Genomic DNA, 15,257 nt, shown 5'->3' with positions numbered 1-15,257 from the left:
CCTAGGAAGGCTTCAGAGGAGATGACTTTTGAATGAGTATGAGGGGAAAAAGAGAAAGAAGACTGATTGAGGCAAAATGACCAGCACATGAACACATAAAAATCTGAAATTGCATGAGATGCCTTAGTGATCCATCAGCATTTTATTGTGGCTTGAGGTTGAGGGAAATGTGGAAGATGAGGTAGGTTGAGGCCAAGTTGTGAAATGCTTTGTGTGCCATTAATCATGTCGATACCAGGTTTTCCAAGGGACCCAATTTGTATACTTCTATATACAAGAGAGGTTTGGCATCATGGTGAGCTTAGGGAAACTTTCCGTTTTACATATCAGTCTTCATTTGAGCCCTCTTTGTGCTTAAAGATTTGTGACTATTGAGGATTGTTGGTAACTAACTTCTCTAGATTCTCTCTCCTTAGCTCCCTCTTTCCCCCAAACATCTTACAAGCAACAATGGTCACTTTAATCTTGTTAGAGATGAAGGCCTACTCTCATGGGCAAAGTCACAGATATATAATCATTGAAATGCTTTTCTGTAGGGCTCAGAAGTTAGTAGGTAAGGCAGCAGGAATTTGAATCTCAGTCTTCCTTTCTCTCTCTCTCTTTCTCTCTTTCTCTTTCTCTCTCTCTCTCTCTCTTCCCCAGCTTCTCCTCTCCACCATTCAGCCCCTCCTTCCTTCTGTCACCCTCTACACCTAACCCCTCCTCCTCTCCCCCTTTTTCTCTCCCTCTGATTCACTCTATCAGCCTGAGGAGAAGCCTTCCAGACACAGGACTCAGGTTGAAAGCCTGGAACACAACCTGCTGGTTCAAATGGTGTTTAAAATCCAGAAAAGAAATTTCTACAATGGCAGCTTTCCTCCCCTCTATGACCCTATAGCTCTGGGTGATTTGTGTTGCCCCTGTGATACCTTCATGACCTATGGCGGTGTATCAAGCTGGTGTTCAGATATAAAAAACAAAAGACAGAGGGAATAGAAACTATGTTGCTGTACATAAGAAATAGGCAGATTAGGAGAAAGTGAGAGAACACAATCACAGAGGATCAAATCGCAGAAGAGAAATCCCATACAGCTGGTGTCTGGCAGGGATAACCTGGAATCACACCAGAGCATCAGGGAGTATGGAGGTGTCAACCCACCTCTCAGCTTTGCCAGGCTAGTAAGGAGTATAAGTGGCATTTTCCCACTTGAAGTGGGATATGTATTTATAAGCTCAATGTGGCTTGGATTGAGACTGAAATGTTGCACCCCAAACTCTGCAACCAACACTCCCTAATTGGAAGCTTAGTGGATTCCCAGGCCCTGATGTTTTCAACAGTGAATCCCTGAGCTTGGGATTTCACTGTCAACATGAAAAGTAAGACGTACCTGTGTATTTGGGGAAGCTTAATATAGGTAATATTTGAGGAGAATTTCTATAAGTTCTTTAACTTCCTTTGTTTTTTTAAATCCTTATTTTTATAACTGCCTTAAATAATCCTGAAATGGTTAATATTTTGCTGAAATCTAGAATAGGTGGAAAATTTTTAAGTGTTGGAGCCTTTTGTTGAAGTACTCTACTTTCCAGCCCTTTGCATACCTACTCCCGTCTTCCAGAAAGGGGTGGTCTACCACTTTGAGAAAAAAAAATGTGTGTGGTGTGGTGGGAGTAAAATGGATATGTGAGTGTGTTTGTGTGTAAGCGTTTATATATTTCAAAATAGGAGTGATCTGGAGGAAAAAGTTAGCAAATTTTAAAATTATAAGATTCTTTTTAAAAAATTCATTTGCTCTCCCACCCACTCCCTACTTCAGTGTGGATACCACAGTGCATTAAATCTTATGTTTGTTCAACTTGAATAGTCTTTTGAAAATATATGTTAATAATAAAACTTTTAACAATGAAATGTTTTAATGCAGGTATATGCTCGTATGTCAGAAGTCTTAGGAATAACAGATGACAACCACGTTCTAGAAACATTCATGACAAAAATGTGAGTTCTTGTTTTGGTCTTTTAATTTTTCTTTTGTTGTGGTTTTAAATGTAATAGATCTTTTTATTGTATTTAAATCTTTTTATATATTAATTTTTTAAATAAAAGACTTGAAATTATGCTTTAATTGTTAGAATGTTAGCATTGTTCTTAATTGAAACTTAATTTCACATATTGAAAACTCACCATCCAAAGGACATTGTAATTTGTCAAGTTTCCATACAACTGCAGTGTGCAGCATCAGATGATGATTTTAAAAGATTTACAGACCTTGACTCTTCAGATCAATTGGGCAGCATTTTTTTTTTTAATTTAAAAAGAAAAGCACGTGACTTGAAAGACCACGTGAAGAGATTATTGCAAATTGAAATCATTGAGAGAGGTCTGATAGGGCATTCATTAGTTCTAAGAGAAACCTATGGCTGGCAGAGACATACTCATGGAAACTGTCCTTATATTGGACTTATAACATTAGCAGAATAAACTAGTTTCTAGTCATAGACATAACTTTGTACACGTAGCCAAACTTGTATGCCTCCACATGGCACCCCACTTTATCTGTGTAACAGACAAACAACACTGTCTTGATTGCAGACAGCAAAGTTAGATAAACAGTCGTGATCATAAGAAGTGAGTTTTGGAGCCACAGATTGATGGTTCATTCTTTGGCAGTAATAGTGAGCCTCTATTTGGCTTTCTTTGTAACTCCTGCTTTTCCTCCCTAATATGTTTTGGGTACAAACTTGATGTTTTCCAGTGAAACACTTAGACAACTTTTTAATTTACAAAACTAAATATGTGGAATTATACACCATTTGCAGAGCAATGTTCATTGCAGATTGCATATAATTTTGAATATGCTATAGAAAGAATAGAAAATGTTTTTGAGCCTGTTTCTCACTTTCAAAATATTTGTGATTTAGGTCATCAAACTTACATAAATTTATGTGTATTCTCTGGTTCTCATTAGACAAGCAAATATCTTACTTATAATTAAAGACTTTTTTTCCTATTTAGTGTTACAAACCTTAAATACTGGGGAAGATGTGAGCCTGTAATTTCAAGGACTCTTCAGTTCCTAAATGACCTTTCTGTTGGATATCCTTTTCACTGTATATCTGACATTATGTGTAAACAACCTAGCAGATGCATTTAATTAACCAGGTATTTTCCTTGTTTATAATTTTTGCAATTTTTAAAAAAATAAAAAGACCTTTCATTTAGCCTCATCTGTAAATGCATGTTTTTGAAAAGTTTTAATTAGCTGTATACTATGAAGCATTTAGTCAGAATCACTGTTGAATTTATATGGACATATAGATCCCTAAGTAGTTACAGTTATATTTATACTCACCCAGGCTAATAAATGGTTATATAAGAAAGTATGCAACCACATGTATTTTAGTTCATGCGTTTTTGTAATTGTCAGAAACTCATGTCCTAAAAGAAAGTATGTAACTTAATTTTAAGGAGGTCAAAATGTTCTAAAAATATTACATTATAAAAACTGCATTCCTGTGAGTAAATATATCTCTAATATTCTTCAGTTGAAAAGAACATCATTTTCATTAGTTGAAAGGCACAATGGAGTAATACAAAGAAAATGATAAGTTTTTTGACCATTTCTTTGATTATTGCCCCCACCAAATCAACATCTAATCTAATCTAAAATAAGATTTCCCATTATACATTAAATGTTTAGACTTCTCTGTCTAGCAGATTTCTAAAATTCTAAAACCAAGAATCTTCTTACTAAATTATAGTTGACAGTATTGTCATATTTCTAACAACTAGAGAGAATCATGTAGATTGTCTTTTCTACGTTAGCTATCAAAGATATAGGACTTGTGAAAGATAAGTGTTGGATTAGTTAATCACTAAGATTAGCTGATCTTTTTATATGAGGACAAATTCTGAAAATGGTGGCGTTGGATGGAAACCTTTAATGTAGGTTCATTCCAGGAATATGTTTATGTTAGTTAAGTTTTAAATTGTATTCCTTGGTAAACCATAAAAGATTTCGAAAGTATTAGACACCCACTTTTGTGCTGGAATTTAATATGCAACTTTTTATTGGAAAATAATCGTCCTTGTCTGGCAAAATCCACCATGCAATATTTCTGTTAGTAGGTATAATGCAATAAAGACAGGGAGGGCTATTTATCACTACAAATTTTGAGGATTTCAGGATTCTTTTTATTATTTTAATATATTTCTTTGATATTAAATCAGAAAAATGATAAATTACACCTGTCCAGGCTGTTTTTCCTTTTTACTGGAAAGTGATGTACAACCCAATTCCAGTGGTCATTTGGCTTTTTAAGATATGTATTTTTTCTTATTAAAAAAAAACTCAACCCATATTTTTTTCTAATAATAATGCTGAAATACTCTTTATTTCTAACATATGAAGTGGTTTATAAGTACTTCCTAGTATTGCAAACTCTGGCCTTTTCACAATGAATTACTTTGAGAGCATATTATCTGCAAAGAAGCCTCAGTTATTTTATAGCATATATCTATTGTTTAGATTTACCCTATTTTTTAGGTTGAAATTGATATTTAGTATAAAATTAATTTGATTTGTATTCTTTTAGTGTAATTTGCATAATGCCTAATTTATTTGTATCTGCTATTTAAGATCTTTTTTCTATCCTATTAAACCTATTATATATTCTTTAATTCAAATATTATAGCCTTTTGTTTTACATGTTGTTTATTGCTTTTGAGTACTTCTTGAAGTGAATAAAAAAATCATATTTTCAGAAAACTTACTAGATAAAAGTTTAAAAGCCGTAATATTTTAAACCAGGGGATAGGAATGATTTCAACATGGGTACATTGATTTATATTTTTTAGCAATTATTTCAGGTTTGCATATTTAGAAATATATATTAGTTCAATTTGATTTCAGTGCTCAGTTATTTGAATTATAAATCATTATGTCCCTTCTAGCTGATCAGTCATGAAATATCTTTGAATTCATTTACATAATGGAATATGTGAGTGGTGTATCTGTTTTAGTGCAGTTACTGGTTACCTAATGCATGTTTTGTTTTTCCAATCGATTTCTTTATTACAATGTGTTTTTTAGTCTTGATTTTAAAGCAATACATTATTTCTATATTAGGAATAAGATGACATTCTTCAGCAATAGGAACACTTATGCAAGATCAAAATCATCACCTATAGGCCCTTGTTATTGGAAATCTGTTTATATATTAATATTAAAAATATTTAAAATATTAGAAGTAAATGAAAAGCATGTTATCTCACTATGAGGTTTTTTAATGTTCTTTATTTATAGTACATGTCTTCAGATACTTTTTGTTTTATTTTTTCTATTTGATCTGCTTCAGATGAACCTTACTCAGTGTTTATGGTGCTCAAAGCCAGTCTCTGAACTTTGGTGGTCTTTTATCTGACCACTTGTTAGAAATTGAAATCACACAAGACCCCCATTTTTAGGAAGCATTAAAAAGCCTTTGGTTGCCTTAAAGCAGTAGTCTCAGACTTTAGTGAGCGTCGGAATGTGAGTGCTTTTTAAAACACAAATTGTTAGGCCCCACTCCCCAGAGTTTCTCTTTCAGGAGGTGTTAGGCCAAGGCCTGAGAATTGCAGTTTTCACAAGCCTCAGGTTAAGTTGGTGGCTCCAGGACCATACTTTGAGAACTTCTGTCTTTAGGTAGTTAGAAAATAGAGCTGCATTGTATGTCCTGAGCAGAAAAGTCTGGTACTTCCCTCACAGACACTTTTTCATAGGACTTCATAAGACTCACTAAACTTACATTTTTAGAGATAATCTAGTTCCTAAATAATGATGTGGGGACATAAGTCCCCAGATTGTAACTGAATGGCTGTTGCATTTTACCCCAGAATTGCTGTTTGCCAAATTTGAAACTTTTCAAATCGGTAAGATGATTGTTATTTTAAAATCCAGTGACCTTTTTGACAGAAAGTTTATGTTTTCCCATCAGATTCATTACATGGGTATTTATAATAAATTTAGCAAATACATTTGAGTAACTGTTTAACATACTCTTTATATTTTCAAGACTAAATTCCAAGAATTTCTGATTAAATAGCTTTTTTGAACAGGCACAGATCTGAAATGGCTCTGTACAGAGCCAGCCCACGGTGTTCAAGTTCAGTACTTGGGGATCTTTCCCTTCTTTGAAATGTTTCCTGGTCAGAAATTTTAGTTTCTATCTAAATGGGAAAAGGGTGAGATTGTTCAAATGACTGGAACAAGGAAGCTCCTGGGAAAACTGGAGAGAGAATAAGGGTCATACAGAGCAATCAAGTAAACTTACTTATTTTAAATGCTGAAAACGGAGAACAGTATCACATTTTATCCAAAATGCTGTTCGTTCGTTAATCATTATTTCAAGTTTTTATTCGTTTGAAAGATAATTGATCAGTATTTCTACTGCAATTTATTGTTTACTCAAATTTGTAGCAGTTAACATGCTCCACTTGGGTTTCAGAAAGGAAATTTCATTCTCTGTCAGGCCCTCTGTTGGTAGTTGGCCTTTATTACATAATCATCAAACATGAAAAAACTAAAAATATCTGGAGAGTGTGTGTGTGTGTGTGTGTGTGTGTGTGTGTGTGTATTTTGAGGTCCTTTTTTTTTTATATACTTTAAGTTCTGGGATACACGTGCAGAACGTGGAGGTTTGTTACATAGGTATACGCATGCCACGGTGGTTTGCTGCACCCATCAACCCATCATCTACATTAGGTATTTCTCCTAATGCCGTCCCTCCCCTAGCCCTTCACCCCCCGGTAGGCCCTTGTGTGTGATGTTCCCCTCTCTGTGTCCATGTGTTGTCATTGTTCAAGTCCCACATGAGTGAGAACATGTGGTGTTTGGTTTTCTGTTCCTGTGTTAGTTTGCTGAGAATGATGGTTTCCTGCTTCATCCATGTCCCTGCAAAGAACATGAACTCATCCTTTTTTATGGCTGCATAGTATTCCATGGTGTATATGTGCCACATTTTCTTTATCCAGTCTATCATTGATGGGCATTTGGGTTGGTTCCAAGTCTTCACCATTGTGAATAGTGCAATAAACATACGTGTGCATGTGTCTTTACAGTAGAATGATTTATCATCCTTTGGGTATATTCCCAGTAATGGGATTGCTGGGTCAAATGGTATTTCTGGTTCTAGATCCTTGAGGAATTGCCACAGTGGTTGAACTAATTTATGCTCCCACCAACAGTGTAAAAGTGTTCCTATTTGTCCACATCCTCTCCGGCATCTGTTATTTCCTGAGTTTTTAATAATGACCAATCATCAGAGTGAACAGGCAGTCTACAGAATGGGAGAAAATTTTTTTAATCTCTCCATCTGACAAGGCTAATATCCAGAATCTACAAGGAACTTAAACAAATTTACAAGAAAAATAAACAAACAACCTCATCAAAAAGTGGGCGAAGGATATGAACAGACACTTCTCAAAAGAAGACATTTATCTAGCCAACAAACATATGAAAAAAAGCTCATCATCACTGGTCATTAGAGAAATGCAAATCAAAACCACAATGAGATACCATTATCTAGCTTTTTAAAATCAGACTCTATAAGAGAGTTCCACATTAGTTTTTGAGTTTATCCAAACTTTTTTTTTTTTTTTACCTTATTGATACTGTTAACCTCAACAGTTCTCAAGATTAATGACTTCTCCATGTTATTGCAAGACCAGCTACATAATTTGCAGGGCCCACCTCAAAAAGAAGAATGTGGGGTCACTTGTTCAAAAAATGTTAGGAATTTCAAGACCTCAACAGCAAAGCATTAAACCATGAAGAGGCTCTTCCAGGCACAGGGTCCCCTATGCAAGTGTACAGCTCACATGCCTATGGAGCTGGCTCTGGTTTTGCTTGATATAAAGAAATAATTCCTTCCATTTGGCCTCAGACTGACTCTCTAAGATTATCCCCTTAAGTTCCTCTACACCTGAATTTGGTGAATGTAAGTCCCATCCATATGCATCATAAATCTATTTATCTACTAGTTTATTTCAGTCATTTTCATTTCTACAAGCCAAATAATCTATTTTCTATCAAAGTCACTTGATGACCATGAAAATTTTATTTTTCACCCCTGCTTTTCCCAGCTCCATTTGTCTTTCTTTTGCTTGCTTGTTTTAAGTACAATAATTAGAACTTCATCCTTATCTAGAGTTAATATTTAGTAAGACTAAAATAGTGATTTTTAAATTTAATTCCATACTCATCTGGAATCTTATTGGCCTCTTTCAATTCAGCAAATATTTATTAAGCATTTGCTAAGTACATGGCAAAAGGACAAATAAAACACAGACCCTGCCCTCATGGATTTTAAATTCTAACAGAATTGACACTGATTCCAAACTTCCTTTTCTATATTTCTCCAAAGAGCTTAAAGTCAGTTGTTTTATTAATATAGTTTCTTTTTCTTCTGTTTAAATTTAACTCAGATAAATTACATACTAATTTTCTGAAAATCTACACATTAAAAATAATGTGGGTATGTGACATTGTGATATGGCTGATTTGAGGGAGCCCCTTTTATTCGAGGTCATTTAGACATAAGCTTACAGATAAACGATTAAATGTGCAGCTTTTAAAGTTACCAAATAATGTGCAAACCAGACATCCTCACATCTGTTTCTGACCCTCCCACCATTTGGATATGAATCCTGAACGTGGTAGGTGTCAGGAAAGAGTAGAGGATGAAAGATGAAGCAAAGGGCAAGAATGAAACAAGGGTGAAGGATGAAAGTAAAATTGTTTATGTCTGTTACAGGAACTATTTAGCAATAAACAGTAATATTTCTGCTTTCGTGAAACAGTAGTAAAATGCATTGCTTTATTTTACTGAATACCACCATCTCCAGCTGGTTTGTGAGAATGTTAAATAAAACTGGTTTCAGCTTACATCCCTCAGGCATACTTCTATTAGCATTTTTTATCAGAGGAAACGTTGATTTATTTCATTGTTTTCTGTCTCTATCAGCCACAGAAAAGTCATCCCATAATTTATCTCCTCTGTTTGTTTGAATACCAGAATCAGGTGTAGAATCCTCCCTATTCCTCTTCTGTAGCCCCCTTATTTAGACCTTCACCAAGTTATTTAGATTTTTGTTTCACAAAATTACGTACCTTGAGTATTGTTTTGATCTGATCATTTCTCTTCCCAAAAGCCCACAATCTCTTCCACTTGCTTCTTAGGTCAAGCAAAATTATTGCCTTGAATTTGAGCCCTTTGATGGTACTTGACTTATTGAGTTCCCATAGCTAACTTTCTGATCCTCCATTAGACCACAATTTGTACTTTATACTTGGGCCAAGGAAATTTATTTTACTTACCCCTTGATACCCTTCATTATCTTTCACTGAATCACCACATTTGCCACTCTCCTCCATTTGACACATTGTAACTCAACTAGGTTTATTCAATTTTTCAGTCTTGGCTAAAGACTTAGTAAAGCCGTCATGAAATAGCTTAATCCTTAGTCCTTTAATACCAAATATTAATTCCCTTCATTTTCTTTGAAGTCGTGGTTTGTTTTTCTTAATGTTTGTGAACACCTTGTTTTCAATCTATGTATCTGGGTATGAATGTAATATAGTTTAGTATTTGCTGGTCCTGTCTCCTATTAGATTGTAAATTATTAGAGATTAAGACTTTTTTTCCCTTCCTTTATAGTTTCAAAACTTCATACAGTGGGCATTTAGAACTTACTGTTGCCCCTTCTGTTGAGTGATTATGCCTTAACTCCTGTTCCTTGTAAATGATTATTAGTATCCCTTAAGATGCTTCATCTTTGTTACACCTATTTGGATTTTTTTATGTGTTTTTTTTTTTTAATTATACTTTAAGTTCTGGGATACATGTGCAGAATGTGGAGGTTTGTTACATAGGTATACACGTGCCATGGTGGTTTGCTGCACCCATCAACCCATCGTCTACATTAGGTATTTCTCCTAATGCTATCCCTCCCCTAGCCCCTCACCCCCCAACAGGCCCTGGTGTGTGATGTTCCCCTCCCTGTGTCCATGTGTTATCATTGTTCACCTCCCACTTATGAGTGAGAACATGTGGTGTTTGGTTTTCTGTTCCTGTGTTAGTTTGCTGAGAATGGTGGTTTCCTTCTTCATCCATGTCCCTGCAAAGAACATGAACTCATCCTTTTTATGGCTGCATAGTATTCCATGGTGTATATGTGCACATTTTCTTTATCCAGTCTATCATTGATGGGCATTTGGATTGGTTCCAAGTCTTTGCTATTGTGAATAGTGCTGCAATAAACATACTTGTGCACGTGTCTTTATAGTAGAATGATTTATCATCCTTTGGGTATATACCCAGTAATGGGATTGCTGGGTCAAATGGTATTTCTGGTTCTAGATCCTTGAGGGATCACCACACTGTCTTCCACAGTGATTGAACTAATTTACACTCCCACCAACAGTGTAAAGGCATTCCTATTTCTCCACAGCCTTGCGAGCATCTGTTGTTTCCTGACTTTTTAATGATCACCATTCTAACTGGCATGAGATGGTATCTCACTGTGGTTTTGATTTGCATTTCCCTAATGACCAGTGATGATGAGCTTTTTTTCATATGGTTGTTGGCCACATGAATGTCTTCTTTTGAGAAGTGTCTGTTCCTACCCTTTGCCCACTTTTTGATGGGGTTGTTTGTTTTTTTCTTGTAAATTTGTTTAAGTTCCTTGTAGATTCTGGATATTAGCCCTTCATCAGATGGATAGATTGCTAACATTTTTCTCCCATTCTGTAGGTTGCCTGTTCACTCTGATGATAGTTTCTTTTGCTGTGCAGAAGCTCTTTCGTTTAATTAGATCCCATTTGTCAATTTTGGCTTTTGTTGCCATTACTTTTGATGTTTTAGTCATGAAGTCTTCGCCCATGCCTATGTCCTGAATGGTATTGCCTACTTCTAGGGTTTTTATGGTTTTAGGTCTTATGTTTAAGTCTTTAGTCTATCTTGTGAATAAATATTGATGTTATTACCTAACTTATTATCAGAAATGGCCAGGTATCATATGAGGATAACCAATTAGTATAGTTTTTGTCCTATATAGTCTCCCTTAGTACTTTTATAATGGGTAGTTCTACCTTCAATTCTTTTCTTTATATTTGCTTAAAAGGAATTGTGTCTGTTTGTGTGTCTGTGTGTGTGTGTGTGTGTGTGTCTAGTAGAGTTCATGAGCAAAATTCTACTTTTGAAATAACTAAACTTACATTTCAGTAAGTTTATATTTTACTTCAGTACTTCAGTAGTATACTTTGTACATATAATCTAAGTACAGCAATTTCTGACATGTAATATTGTCATCTGTGAACTTTCTTCTTTCATCACGATCTAACTCTGTCTGCAAAAAGTGTCTATGAACATGTATGACTTTTAAATATTTGCCCAGATTCGGTATGATTACCCACTCTCTTGTACTTAGTGAATATCATGTACCTAGTACACTAATATAATTCTAAATGAAATTTTTTCACATCTTTACACTTTTGTAAATAGGATATATCTTATAATTGATGGTATTTTTAAGTACTTTTTCTTAGTAGTACATATTATAGTGGTTTTTTTGTTTTACAATCAGTGGTGTTTTAGATTTGATGAAATGTGGTAAATACTCAGGAAAGGCCTGATACTGTGAATTGAAGTCATACTTGGTGTTACTGTGTCGAGCAGCTACTGAATTGTGTAGTAGTACTCCTGTAACCTAAGAAAGCAGTTCATTCTCAATTTAGTATCCTCCTTTTCAAAGGATACAGATTTTCAGAATTTTCAGCCATCTATGAGATTCTTTTCTTGTTCTTCTTCATGTGTCATCCTAGCTATCAATAAGACCGTCTTCACCCTCTTCGATGTTTTCATAACCACATGGCTAGAGACAGGGATTTTCTGAGAATTTAGTTTAATGGGTTACTGCCAGCCAGACTATAGAGTTTGCTCAATCCTGGATGTGATGCTGGCTCGTTAATGAATTGGTCCCTCCTAAAATAAAATGTTTCCCTGTCCCTTCTGGGACCTGATTCCGATTTCAATTGTATTTCAAGAAGCAAATGATCTCTGGAGGAGAACTAGCCTCTTTAAAATCAAATGGATCTGGTACAGCCTAGTGAAAAGACCCTATGCTTTAGAGCCAGACAGATCTGGATTTGAATCGTGACTCTTCTGTTGACATGTTCCATGTGTGACGTTTCCTATATTAATGTTACTCTCAAGACTTCTAGTACTGTTGCTACTGTTACTGTCACCACCATTTACCAGATTTACTGCTAAGAGGTGTTTTGAATAGACCTCTGAAATCTAACCTAGTATTGCCATAATTTATCTAATGCTCCACCCAGCCAAAATGGCACAACTCAGAAGAACCCTAGTCTCTTAGAGAAGAATAAGATCAGAGTGTAAAGATCATAAAGATGATGGGTTCATTTGCCTTTTTTAACATTACAGACCCACTTAAGAGCCATAACTAGTTTGAATTGGATTTCTATAAGAGAATATAAATATTCAGATGAACTATCATTTTTTTCTTTATTGAAAAATATAAAAATTCATTCTTAATCATTTTTTTTCTTTAGAATGTAATTAAAAGGCAGTGAGGCTGGCCTTGGTACAAAGTGCACAGATGCCGTTCTGCAGAAAATGTGTCTTTGACAGATGAGATTCTTCCTGTGAATGTTCTGTTTATTGCTTTCATAAATATTCTATTGTCAAAACATGACTTGCTGTTTATTAACAGCACTGACAGGAAGATTCCTATTAATGGCAGCATTCTTATTACCCATAGACCCTGTCACTTTTAACTTTGCAATTTTAAGAGAATTCTATTTGGTAATTACTTAAGATATTTCTAAGTTTATTGATCCCACCCCAGTTTAACTGAGTGAAGTTTGAGTGGCAGGTCTTCAGCCCAGTGACTGCCACTAGGAATAATCATCAAATCTGCATCTTTGGAGGCAAGGAAAAACTTGCTACCTGACAGCCTTGATCTTGTTGCCCTGCAGCCTGCCAGAGAAACCCACTGCATTGTGGCCAGGCACGGTGGATCACTTGAGGTCAGGAGTTCAAGACCAGCATGACCAACATAGTGAAACCCTATCCCTACTAAAAATACAAAAAATTAGCCGGACATGGTGACCCATGATTGTAGTCCTGGCTACTCGGGAGGCTGAAGCAGGAGAATCACTTGAACCCGGGCAGGAAGAGGTTGCAGTGAGCTGAAATCATGCCACTGCACTCCAGCCTGGGTGACACAGCAAAGAGTCTGTTTCAGAAAAAGAAAAACACAGTGCACTGAGCACCTGCTGAGAGCAGTGCAATAGGGAAAGTGCATGGATGTCCCTGCCCTTAGAAAGTTTACTGTCTAATACAGATACATGCTAAAATGTAGATGTATATTTTAAATAAGCAGGTATAGGGCTAAGCCAAACATACATGCTTCATATGCAACTGGAATGGTTGCTTTGGAATCAGAGGAACTTGAGTATAAATCATACTAATTGTTTATCTTTTGAAAAATTATTTAATTTTTTTTAGTTTATTTCCTTACCTGAAAAATATAAGCGATGCTACCTATCTCGTGGAATTGTGAAAATTAGCCTTGCAAGTTGCACACGTTCTGTGAATTCTCTGCATCTTTCTTTTTCCATGATTGATAATTGGCAAAGACATTTGCATTATCTGATCCTCCAAACAATCCTGTAAGGTAGCTTGGGCATAGGTTTCATCCTCATTTCTTGGAGAGGGAAACTAAGGCTGAGACAGGCTAAGTTTATTACTTGGATTCATTGACTGGTATAGTCAAGCTCGGGTCTCCTGATTCATGTTCCAATGTGTTTTCCACTCTTTGATACCCATGCCTGAGTGACTAAAATTTAGAATTATGCTTTCTAGTGTCCCTGTGCAGAGGCAGTAGACTGAGTCATATATTTGGAGATGATGTGAAGGAAAAAGAAAGCCAGTATTTTCCTCGTAACATGAATGGAGCCATACAAGATTATTACAGCCTTCAAGAAAGGCATAAGTAGGTATTAGGGAATGGCCGAGAGATGCTCTAGCTGTGGTAGAAAACACATGACTATGGTAGCGTAAGAGAAGAGAGTATTTGCATACTGAGTAGATGTGTGTAGAATCCACGTCATACCTGAAATTATTTAGTCCTTGTATTCATGTTTCCGATTTCTTAACTTTATGCTCCTCCTAAGTTGACTTGTTCCGGTGATAATGTGGTACAGCAGAAAGAACATGGCCTTTGGAACCAAACTACAGTTCAAATCTCAGCACTGTCAATCCATGGCTGTATAATCTTGGGCAAGCAACTTAATTTCTCTTAGCTCCTGTTTCATTATTCATGGACTAAAAATAATAAATAATACTTAACAGTGTAATTGTGAAGATTAGGTGAATTAACATATGGAAAATGCCTTTTACATACTAGGCACTTGAGACATATTAGTTCCTTTAAGCTGTCCTTCTATACTTGATGACATGCAGTCTGCTATATCCTCCTAATTATATTCTGATCTTAGATTTCTAAGAGAGCTCACTATTTCTTAGAATTGAATAATTTTCTCTTTTTTGATAGCCTATTATGGGTCTTTTATAATTATTTCATTATGAAATAACATTAAGTAAGTAGTTCATAAGTTACACCCAAAATATAAAAAGGGGTCAGTTTTAATTTTCCACTATCAAGACTTTAATAGTAAAGGAGTTCTTGTCTTAATTATAAATTTCATTCTTTCTTTCCATAACTAGAATATGTATAAGATAGAAAAAGTAATTGCATTGGTTAATAATAGATTATCATTCTTAACAGAAGGAAAGACGTTCCTATAGGAATCCTCTTTAGAAATTATATTTTTTATAAGTAGAAATTGATGCCACTACAGTTCACTTTTACATTGTGATTTATTACATACTGATATGACAAATATATTTCCTTAGATTCCTTAACTTCTATTACCTATATCCTTTTAAAAAAACTTGTGAAGATAGATGCTGTGAAATTCATGCTAAAAAACCACACGGTAAGTCTTATTTCTTTAATTAATGAATAGCATTTTACAAATAGTTGAGGTAAAGCGTTAGTAACTTGGATTACTCTTTTGCTTTCATTAGAGTGAACACTTCCCTTTTCTTGGCATCCGTGACAGTTACAGTCTCAGCGACTTCAGGTGTCGAACAACCTTCTACACAGCGCTCACTCGCCTTCTGATGGTAGATCTAGGTAAGGTTAAGAATTTAAACTC

General features: G+C 35.3%; 1 protein-coding gene across 1 annotated transcript in view; it reads left to right on the top strand.

Moving 5' to 3' along the window:
• RANBP17 (RAN binding protein 17) overlaps positions 1 to 15,257 on the top strand; it is a 431,538-nt gene that overhangs the window by 297,112 nt on the left and 119,169 nt on the right. The window contains exons 15-18 of the mRNA XM_003273231.3: positions 1,899 to 1,972; positions 2,990 to 3,070; positions 14,972 to 15,035; positions 15,127 to 15,235. Coding sequence (XP_003273279.1) covers positions 1,899 to 1,972; positions 2,990 to 3,070; positions 14,972 to 15,035; positions 15,127 to 15,235 — 328 coding nt within the window. The remainder of the gene's footprint in view (positions 1 to 1,898; positions 1,973 to 2,989; positions 3,071 to 14,971; positions 15,036 to 15,126; positions 15,236 to 15,257) is intronic.

The sequence above is a fragment of the Nomascus leucogenys genome, chromosome 2 (assembly GCF_006542625.1).
Source record: "Nomascus leucogenys isolate Asia chromosome 2, Asia_NLE_v1, whole genome shotgun sequence".
Classification (NCBI taxonomy): Eukaryota; Metazoa; Chordata; class Mammalia; order Primates; family Hylobatidae; genus Nomascus; species Nomascus leucogenys.
Note: the sequence above shows the minus strand (reverse complement) of the source record. Positions and strands in the feature narration are given on the sequence as shown.